At 34.6% G+C, this 11332-nt stretch overlaps 3 protein-coding genes and 1 long non-coding RNA gene across 4 annotated transcripts in view; 2 read left to right on the forward strand and 2 right to left on the reverse strand.

Moving 5' to 3' along the window:
- Positions 3855–4685, reverse strand: LOC105169408 (agamous-like MADS-box protein AGL80). Its single transcript, XM_011089799.2, has one exon. It carries the CDS (start codon positions 4656–4658, stop codon positions 3945–3947), a length of 714 nt encoding a protein of 237 aa, XP_011088101.1. The 5' UTR covers positions 4659–4685; the 3' UTR covers positions 3855–3944.
- On the forward strand, positions 5598–7161 carry LOC110012396. Its single transcript, XR_002287551.1, has 3 exons — positions 5598–5847; positions 6264–6389; positions 6478–7161. It is a non-coding gene; the product is annotated as an uncharacterized LOC110012396 (long non-coding RNA).
- On the forward strand, positions 7163–9175 carry LOC105169409 (anaphase-promoting complex subunit 11; the record flags this gene model as incomplete). The annotated part of the gene is made up of 3 exons (XM_011089800.2): positions 7163–7197; positions 8118–8236; positions 8757–9175. Coding segments are annotated over 3 exons (270 nt in total), but the record flags the coding sequence as incomplete, so codon positions are not given.
- Positions 9799–11332, reverse strand: part of LOC105169006 (hydrophobic protein RCI2B) — a 1765-nt gene continuing 231 nt past the window's right edge. The window contains exons 2-3 of the mRNA XM_011089262.2: positions 11077–11200; positions 9799–10136 (exon numbers count right to left, since the gene is read on the reverse strand). Coding sequence (XP_011087564.1) covers positions 11114–11200 — 87 coding nt within the window. The 3' untranslated portion in view covers positions 9799–10136; positions 11077–11113. The remainder of the gene's footprint in view (positions 10137–11076; positions 11201–11332) is intronic.

An 11332-nucleotide genomic window follows, 5' to 3' on the forward strand; every position in this document is an offset into this window, starting at 1 on the left:
CCCCCCCCCCCCCCAAAAAAAAAAAAAAAAGGTTGTAAGAAAACATCCCCCGTTAAGGATGTCGAGTCAACTTGGGGAGCAGCGGTCCAAAGTAGATGTTCTTGCCTAAGTTCCAACTAGCAACCCAATAATTAATTAATCAACATCATTTCATGCATGCCATCTCAGCCATCAATCAGATCCAACGGTTCTTGAATTCTCTACCAAGATTCCCTCCACCCACCAAAACCTACTATAAATTCCACAGAACATCACACCACAATTCCAACCAAACCAAACTAACGTACAACAACGTTGTGTACACACACACACACACATCCCTTCTACAAAGAAACAACTCCAAGGTTGTCTAATTAGTCTCTCAGCCCCTTATCTACAACAAATATATGGCAGGCAAGAAGAAATCTTCCTTCTCCCTCTTCAGCTTATTCAAAGGCGGCAGAAACTCGCGACATAGAAGGGGAGATGATGGCCGGGACGACTACGTGAAGGCATACAAAGTGTACCCTAGCGACGAAGACAGAGGCCGGTGGGTGGCTGAGCCTGGTATCGATGAGAAAGCTTCTGCATACATCTCTTTGACCACCAATAAATGGGAAAAGCTCGCGGTGGCTAACTAACGAGTTCATCCATCGCTCCCGCCTCCTCCTCTTATTTATTTTAACTTTTCGTTGTGACTGTGTACAACGAAAGTTTCTACGTACATTAATTCATTTATATGTCTTAAATGTAATTTGTTTAATTGTTATGGTAGGTTGTGAATTATTGCTAATAATACAGTGAAATAAGATGAAGATTTCTTGATCATGTTATATACCTGTATCTATATATATACATATGTATCCTTCTTACATAAACTTAACCATCTTTTCAATTTTTACCTTCGTGTCTAGTTACATATTTATCCTAAATTTGTGCATGAAATTAAAGTCGATAAAGCCCTGATTGTATTAAAAGCTGACAACCCTCCTCTTTCTACCTATATTATCGATATAGATTGGAAATATTACATGCAAATGCGAAATCATTATCTATATGGTCGGACCCTAATTGTTTTTTCAAGTTCTTCCGAAGTTCATGCACGGGACAAGATTTTATTATTTTAGAAAAATTATTAATGCGAGGCAGATTCTTTGTATTTTCCTGGAAGTTGGGCTCAGACAATAATGGTACGGCGTGCTGCTTCGTGTTGTACTTTTACATATATATATTCTGTGCAATGGCATAAAAACACTTACTTTGGGTGAGCTAGGTAGGATACTTTGGAGAGAAGATCGAATATTGCAGATGACCACTTTATTTGTCGGAATCCTATGAATTCTATGGATTGGGGGGGTGCGCCTGTAGTTCTTATGTCTTTATTAATCTAAGATCAACAGTGATGTCCAGATATTGGTTTGATCTGTTCCATAATTAATATATATATATATATATATATATTCCACCTTTTAACTTGTTTATTCTAGTCCTGGTTCAAGTGGAGGTCACAGTGGATTAATTAAATGGATTAATATTCTGGGATTTTCGACATGTTTTAAGACGATAAACATTTGACGCCACCATAAAATCATGGCAATATTATTTATGTATATACGCATAATGTTTGGTCTTGACAAATTCTTAGCATGCACTAACAAATTAATAAAGGAGAATACTATTGAGATGTCATGCAATATTTTGATTCGCTTGATAATTTAACATGGATTAATTACTTGTTATTAACATAGGTTAAATATTAATTCTCGGACTGTTATGATCGAATTGCATTCTCTCATGATATATATATATATATATATCTTTTTGAATGTTCTATATATATATATACTATTAAAAATGAAATATTCTTCCCAAAATTATATATTTAATTATCATGAGGTGAATTGAAGATATACAGACTGACTTCTTAGGTACGTACTACATGTATATGCAATTAAGGGCAAAAAAGTACCTGTGAAGTAAAAATGGGCTAAAAAAAGGTAATTATTTGGTGTTCCTGATGAGGTTTTAAAATAAGTTCACTGTAGTATCTCCGTTTTAATTCTTATGTTAGGATAAAAATGTCTTTACGTGAAAAACGACAGTTTTTGGCTACAAATGCCAAATATAATTCAGACCATAATCATATACATGTTGCACCCACAGACACAAAATAAAGGAATTTAACATGAGAAACACTAAAACTAGCATGAGTTTTGGGGATTCTCACTTTTCTCCTACTCCACTTAACCTTATAATTATGTACCTAAGTTCCTAAAACATAAAATTCAGAAAAAAACACATACATATGTGCATATTGTAAAAAGGGGTAAAGCAAAGATACTGAGACAGTAGTACAGCTGTAGTGGTGAGTCTGAATTGAAGGACAACCATCTAATGTTAGTAGCACTTTTTTACTTTGTGTTGAGCTTTCTGATCATGCAGACTGCAGGGTGCTATTCCCTCTTCGACCTGGGACATTAAGTCCACCAAATTCTCTGCCTTTCCCTTCCCACTATATTTCTGAATCAGGGGTTGTCCTCTCTCACCTTTCAAGATTCCATTCCACTCCATGCTTTTTTGTTATGCAAAACTGCTACTCAGATGATTGTCCGTAAGATGATCAATGGGCTATCTATCTATCTATCTCTATATCTATATATTAGTGCTTGTTTGTTTGTTTATGGCCGGCCAGACAGTCTTTAATATTCCTACACTCCAAACTTAAACTTAGTCTGTAAGATATATGTTTTAGATCTTCCGATGTCACATGATTGTCGATTGCATTTATTCATTATCAAAGTTATACATAGATTACAAGGAGTAGTTTAATGTTTTGTCTCATGATCACATGACTTGCACCTTCCTAGTACCATCACTGTGTTGTTCAATTTCATACTCTTAAATTGCCCCGAAAAACATATGGGACATCATGACGTGCTGGGTTGCTATTTTTTGGTTTAATAAAAATGTTTTTTTTGCACAATAGGGAAATATTTAATTTCATCAAGAGAATGTGTGAGAGCAAGATATGAAGGACTTGGGCCGATCTAGTGTGGATTGGGCTGAAATTAACCAAGTGGGCTCAACCCCACATGTAGCCTATCCCCCACACAAATAAACTGGACTTCTGTCCCAAAATTTCGAGACAAAGGCAAAATTAACGTAAGGCTGGTTACCCAACATCAGATTTAGGTTTGGGCGATGTAGATATTGTCCTTACAAAACAAAGATACGTGAAGAAATATATGTCGTGAGTTGGACCCAAAGATCAACTCTTGCAAAATACTAGGAACGGTTGACTACTGAGTTAATCTTGTTTCCTTTATTACACCCCCCATAGAGCTGCATGCCAACTACTAAAGAGATCTCCAGAATACACCTATGCCTAATGCCCTGACTCATCTACTATCGCCAACAACTAAAACGCAACCATATTAGAATTAATACACAATTCATGATCTACGTTTGACCCCATCAAGCCACGGAGTTGATAAAGATCCAAACTTAAATGTGCAGGAATAGTCTGTTTTAACCATCTGGCCAAAACAATAGGTGGTGCTAATGAGTTAAGGATAGCTGCATGGGAAAAGAGATGGTAATATATGGAGTTATGTATGATAGATGTTAAGAATGTGGATATATATATATATATATATATATGTGCGCGCGCGTGCAAAATGTTGATTACGCTATAAGTAAGTCCTTCTTTCAAGTGATCCAATACATGTATTGAAAATTTTAGTCCAAATTTGATTTGGTTGAATTTCTGAACCAATCATATGATAAGTGCAAAATACTTGTCATATAATTAGTGTATAATTTAAGAAAATTGAATTTGGGCAAAATTTTTCTACATATATTTGAGAAAAAAAAAAAAAAAAGAAGAAGAAGAAGAAGCAGCAGCAAAGAAGGAAAGGAGAATGTTTAGAATTCAGAATGATGCAACCCCAAACAGATATTAATTCTCAAGGGAAGAAGACATTAGACCACATGGCTGCTGCATGATTACTCCCATCATTAAACTGCATAATTATCTCATCCCCAGCGCCATGCGCAAACGAACCCCCCACCCCCTGCTCATTATCACTCGGATTGATATTCCCCATCCACTCATCCGTAAACCACTGCTGCTGCAGCGCCGCCCTCTGCATCGACCCATCCACCACTGCCGCCGGCTTCTCCTCCACCCCATCCCTTTCCCCCGCCGCCTTCTTCAGCCCCTCAATCCTCTTATAGATCTCCTTCAAGTTCTGATCAACCAACCAACCCATATCATTTAGCTCCGCCACGCCCAGCCCCTGCAGCTCTTTTCCAGTCAAGCACTGGTACATGAGATGAGTGATCTCCTTTTCCCGGTTGTCCTTGTGGAGCTTCTTCAGCTGGTCCGCCGCCTTGGTGATGCGATGGCGGATGAACGATTCTTGGTTCACCATCTTCTTGCTCTGCTCCATCTCCGGCATGCGTTTGAACTGCGCCAGCACGCGGTGGGCGCCTCGGCCGTCGGGCCAGACCTCCGGGTGGGAGTCGTAGGGGCTGTAGACGATGGCGCAGGAGTCGATCCCACAAAGGGTGCTCAGCTCGCTCACCTTCTTCATAAGCCCCTTCTTGCGCTTCTTGAAAGTCGCTTTTCGAGCGGAGTCGTTTGTGATGAATGCCATCTTCACTTTCTTCCTCGTCATTCTTGTCAATGTCAAGCGGCTGAGATGATTAAGGTATGGAATGTTGAGGATATGGTAATGGTATAATTTGTGTGGTATTTATAAGGGGTTAAGGGATTGTTTGGAGTTAATAAGGAAGATCTGGGAGTAATGGTTTTTGAGGTTTTGGTAAGAATGTTTTAATGTTTGATATCATCTCAAATATTCCTTGAAGATATGTGCAGCTGAATTAATGTCTGTAATTATGTTTTAGTCTGAATATCATATCATGTGTGTAATTCAATTGCACTACTCTCTCAATTCATCATTTATTTATTTATTTTTAGGAGCGCGTCATTTTATATGAATTTATTATGAACAATGAATTACTTATGCAATGCTAGTCTTATGTGATGTCCTACTTAATTGTGCCAGTGTGGGTTCGACTAATTTTAAATTGAGTTAAATTTAAAATATTTTAATTTATCAAATATAGATTGAGCTGAGTTAAAGAAGTATTTACAATAATTTTTAAAATATTTGAGAGCACTGTTTCTGTTTCTAAACTTAACAAAAGCTATAAAAAGACATATTTTGAGGTTGCTTTTCGTAAATAATTTTGTTTGATTATGATTATCTAAATTCAAATTTACCCTTTTTCAATTTTGTATATTTTTGGAGTTGATATTGGGATCAAATCATTTTAATGATTTAAGACTATTAAAATTTTATAGCTTCACAATTATTTGATGTTATTCTTATATTATTGGAAAATATGAATTAAATTATTGTGATTAATTAACGAGAATGTTAACTTTGTTTGCACACTGAATATTCTGTACCATGGATTAAGGTTTCTTAAATTGATTAATTAAATTAAAAAAAGATTATTATGACATTACAACTTTTATTTCTATGTATAAATAATAATAGTTCAAATATTTCAATTCTAGTCATTCACCAGGCGACTGGTGAGTCTTTCTGTCGCCCAAAGATTTGAGTTTCCCCTTTTTCCTATTGTTCTTCCCCCCTTCATTGATTCTTTTTCCACTTAACACTCAAATTTGCAGGTGTAGGAAGTAAAGAAATTGAATCCCTCCGTCGAGCTCGTCAGGAGACCTGATTTTCAATTGTGGAAATTAGAGGAAAAACAGAGTCTGTGTGTGTGAATTTTGGGTATTCTGAGGTCATTGCCAATCTGAGTTCATCACCTTTTTCTATCAATTCTGAGGTGTGTCTCTCGCTATTTTACGTTTATTTCGTGTATTTGGTGCGGCATATTATGTACGCGAATCAGTGCAGCTCTATGAATGAGAATGAGTGGTTGGCTTTGTAATTGGAGTAGGTTAGAGTCTTTTGTTGGTAAATAGAATGTTGATATGCATAAGCACCAGCATTGTGAATTTTGAATTCCAGGGGTAAAGGGCTGAAATTGCTCCAAGTACTGTGGTGTAAAAGAAAATGCTTAGTTGCTGGGGATTTGTCTTTTTTTTTTTTTTTTGTTGCTTTTTTCCTGATTATAATGTTCATGTATTCATTGGAATAACGTCAATATAGTTCCTGGTACAGAAGAGATCTGTCAGTCGTCCGTCTCAACTGCACCTTTATTCATCATCAATCATTAATAACTTTGTTCGACTGTTTCAGCTGTTACCGCATTTTGCAATTTGTCACAGTCGCCAACTCTCACTCGTCAAGAAGAGCTCAACCCCGCACCTCTGTGAATGGCCGACTCTGCTAAGTCTACGCAAGTATCCAACTCTACTGCTTCAGGTATTCCTCCTCCGTCTCCACCCGACCCTCTCAATTACCCACTAAAAAGTATTACAAAAGTGACGCTTATCTGTTCTTTTGTCACTAGCGGTCTTGGAGGCACGAATATTATAATGGGTTTCAAAGCTTTTGATGAAATCAAGTATTAGGTGGAAGACATACTGGACTGAGTATGGAGATGTTTGATGAAATGTCTGAGAAAAATTGGTTCATGAGAATTGGAGATTTTCTGCTCTTTTTGCAAAATGGACCGATGGTTTCTTATTTTCCTTCATAATTTCTCTTGATTTCTGTTTCTTGTTTTTGGGTGTTGAGATTTTTTGGTTTTTCTCCCTGAAACTTGGTAAATTGTTGGTTACTTAATCATGATATTTAATTATTTGTCATAATTCAAATTTCTTGCTAAAATACGCAAATAGTTTGCTAGATGAATAATTTGTTTTATTTTCCTTGCTGTAGTTTTTGAATAAATTGTTCGCTTTTCTTGCCATAATTCTGGTTATAATTGCTGTTTTTTCTTAAAAAAAACTTTTTGGTTAACCAATTAAAAACCTAATCTTAAACATGTTGATTGTGCTGAAAACACTAATGTCTGCAAATATGCGCCGTGTTTTGTAAAAGGGCGCCATACACCATATGCTATAGCTTTTCAGCACCTTTGTGCGCTTTAGACTTTAGGGCAATCAAAATGTAGTTAGAGAGGGAACTCTTTTGGTTCATTGTAGTTATTGATGGATTTACTGGACTACTTATATACACATGTGACGTCATCTTGCAGGGCACAAGAAAATGAAAGTCAAGATTCTACGTATCCTTGATTCATAAATTTATACATGCAATTTTCCCTGCATTTTATCCACCACTTTAGTATATTCAGTTAAACAAATTATAAGTTTGTGTTTCTGCATATGTCAAATCATGTATAGGACTATCTAATCATTAGTGATATGATTTGACTGCCTTAATTATCTTTTCATTACTTTTGATATATGACTTTTAACATCTACCAATTTTCCTAAATGGTGAAACTCGTGGACTTTGATATAAGTAATTGAGTAAACGGGTTATGTTGTTGCATATTTTTCTCATTTATTCAAATGGATTCATTTGTAACTTTTTTTTTTTTTTTGAATGACATCATAAGTAATTAAGTTGGTGCCCTTGATATGTTGGCCAAGAATGAAGGAAAAAGACATCAAATCTCTTTATATTAGTATTTATAGGTTGACACCCATCATAAGAAAAGTATTTATAGGTCAAGCATTTTCCAGGGAAATGGCTACTGGTCAGTGACAAATTTCTGGTTGTTTCTTTGTTTTGACTTAAATAGAGCACTGCCTTATGTTATAATTTTTATTTACTAGGACCAAGGGATTTCTCAATTTGAAAATTCTATTTTAACATTCTAGAATGATAGCTTGCTACCTGGAATATAGAAAGTCGTTTCAATTAAATCATTTGTCATTTTTTAGCATTTCAGTTTTTCTATATTGTCTTTAAGTGAGCACATATCTGTTTTACTTATTGTAGCAGGCAGCAGCTACATGAAAACAAGCTTGTTTAGATCTTGTCTAAGAAACAGGTTTTCCTTGACCCAATCATCTGTACTTTCCACGGCGCTTGATGGATAGAGTACGCACTACACACCAAATAACCTCTTTACATTGCCAGTTTTCAAATTTTCAAATTTAGTTTTGAAGCTGAAAAGTTTTCTTTTGTAACTTTCAGGTGGCATGCTGTTGCTTCTTGGACATGGGATGCCCAAGATGAAACTTGTGGTATTTGTAGGATGGCTTTTGATGGTTGTTGCCCTGATTGTAAGCTCCCTGGAGATGATTGCCCTCTGAGTAAGCACAGGATCTTTTGTGCATTTTATGTTCTTTTCTTTTTCTGGAACTGTGCTGAGAGAGGATTCATTTGACATTAGAAGTTCACTCATGTGCATGGTACTTACTGTATGATCTTATTTCCCCACGAGTCTTAGAATGTTAAACCATGTCCCAGAAGCATGTAATTTGCCCAAAACTCCTATTTGTAAAAAGCTTGGAATTGGTAGTTTTTTATCTTCATTCGCTCATAATCATTAGGAAATTCCCCTATAAATGCTTAGTAATGGCAAATTTTTCGCACGCATTTGGTGTAGAACACTCTAGGTTTGAAGTAACTTGTGGCTCAGTTCATTAATATATGAAGTTCTAGCACAGATAAACTCACCGAGTTAAGATGAATATGGTGTCAAACCCTTTGGTCTAATGCAATATTTGCTTGGGACGTTAGCGCTCACTTTTTGTACGAAGAGTTCTCTTGCAATAGCCGCTAATATTTCATCATAATTCATCATCTTTTTATTTGAATTTCATTTTGCAGTCTGGGGTTCTTGCAACCATGCTTTCCATCTCCACTGCATCTTGAAATGGGTAAATTCACAAACTCCTCAAGCACATTGTCCGATGTGCCGTAGGGAGTGGCAGTTCAAAGGATAACTGGTTCTTGCTCATGGCATATGGCCGTGGCCGTCGACTTTATTGCTAGTGTTCCTGGCATATACTTGCTTGTGCAGTCATGTGTAAGGTCTTCCTATCCACAGTTTACATAAGCTTTACACTCACTCACACTTGTATTTCCTATCCACTTTAAGGTGCCGCTGAAACGGGATGATTTCATTCTTTTTTTTCAGTATTCACAAATTTGATGACGAGAATTGTACCCACATAGATGAGTGCCGACAAGTTTTTAGGTAGTGCAATAATTCAGCAAATGACACATCACATGACCAGTTCGCCCTATTACTTTGCTGCCAAACCACTCCACTTCTCAAATAACAATCCAAATGTGTTGCACTGATACGTATCTACTACCGTAAATTTATTTCTCATTATTAATGTTTTGTGGTTGCTGATCATGATTATTAACCTACTATTATAATCATTAAATCAGTATATATTTATTAACATAAGAATATATAATAGTGGATTATATTTCTAAATTATGAACGTGGGCCATATTCGTCTGATATTGAAATAAGTATCAAAGATTGATACGCATCCGCATTCAATATTCAAATTCAGGTGTTTCTTTACAGATGGAGCAATTCCAAAAAGTTCGGTATGCCAAGATGTAGCCCCCATAATTAAAGTGTCGGGGTTCCAATCCCACCAATACATAAATTTGTGAATATTGATATACTTTAATAATAATTATTGAATAATTATATATATTTAATATTGATAATTAACGTATATTGATGATTAAAATTTATAATATAATTGTAATCGATATATCAAAGAAAAAAAATTATTAGTGATAGTCGAATATCACACGTTAAATAATTAGCTCTACGGGCATAATAAATACCTTATTATTTTAGTAATTCATTCTTGAAATTAAACACTAGCAATAAAGTCGTCTATGAAATCTGAACCAAAAAAAGCAATGAATACATCACACCATATATCCTGCTTTACGACAAATATTTAAACAGAAAGTTAAAAAAAGGACATCATAATTACAGTACACTAATAAAACTTAACAGTCGAAATGGGGCGACAGCTAATTAAAAGATAGATAAATTAATCACATAATCACACATAAAATAAAATAAAATGAGAATAATAATAGGTCAAAGCAAAATAGAAAGAAGAAAGGGTCATGCAGCCTAACACCAAACCAAATCAATCACCACTCTCCATCTAAAAAGCACAAATATACTTTATGCCCCCTTCAATCTTCATTATTTGCATATTTCACCTGTCAAATACATATATATAAAAAGAAATTAGTAAACAAAATAACTGATTTCAAATATCTCCAAGAAACTTCTATTATTTTTTTTTCAAAAAAAAAAAAACTTATGTATTTTTATGAATCATAATTCTTAGAAGAATTGTAAGTTAAAAGTTTTGGATGACAAAATTTAAGAACAATATATTATTATTCAATAAGCATAAACTCGCACTTATGGAATTTTAGACTAGAAAAAGAAAGAAATTATGTAATCATGATAAATATTAGTAGTTGTATTGGTGTCACATCATTTATTTTAAGTAAGTTTATAAAGTGGGTATCAGAAATTGATGTTGCACAGTGTGCATATATTAAATGGAATTAAAAATACAATAGAATTTAAAATTTCAAAATCGATGTTTGGAGAAAGAGGTCCAGATTGGTGCTTTAATTTGAATGATGGTTTCATTTTAAATAGGAATGATTATATTTACGCTCCATACTTATTGTCTTTTTACACAGATTGTTCTCCACTTTTGAAATATTATAAAAATTATCTTTTAGTTCTAAAGAGTGTCAGGGATGGTTTCTATAATTTTTTAAAAGATAAAATTGATTTGTGTAAAAAGGCTACAGGCAAGAGGATGTAAATGTAATTATACTCTTTTGACGATATGGGTAAATTTCATTTCATCACCATCCTATAAAATTAAGTCTAATTACACAAGTATATTTGATATTTTATAAAATTACAAATACATTTACATAGTTGTAAAATTATACAAGTATACACACGAGAGCATAAAGGATATATTTATAATTTTGATTGGGAAAAGAATATTCGCATAATTAAATTTAATCTTAAGAAATGTGGGAGCTAATTTATCAAGTGATTAAGTATGGATAGAAGAGTAATTAACAAAAAGCAAAGAGAAGAGAAAAAGTAATTAATAATAATAATTACCAAGAGAAATAGGGGAAGGAGGAAGAGAGAGGATGGATCAGTCCTTGGTGATGGCGTAGATGGCATAGATAATTCCAGGTATGTAACCAAAGATTGTCAACAGCAAACATATCCAGAATTCAACCTGTGTAACACTCAACTTATTACAAATTCATTTCAACCCCCAACAAAATTCTTGTAATAAAAAGGACAACGCAACTCCCTCAACTTTTTAACTTTTTGTTTGATAGAACCCTAAAAATAATTCAATATTTCC

The sequence above is a fragment of the Sesamum indicum genome, linkage group LG8 (assembly GCF_000512975.1).
Source record: "Sesamum indicum cultivar Zhongzhi No. 13 linkage group LG8, S_indicum_v1.0, whole genome shotgun sequence".
Classification (NCBI taxonomy): Eukaryota; Viridiplantae; Streptophyta; class Magnoliopsida; order Lamiales; family Pedaliaceae; genus Sesamum; species Sesamum indicum.

Bases quoted from the DNA above. Each gene is read 5' to 3' on its own strand.
- LOC105169408 (XM_011089799.2), bottom strand. From the start codon at position 4,658: ATGACGAGGAAGAAAGTGAAGATGGCATTCATCACAAACGACTCCGCT.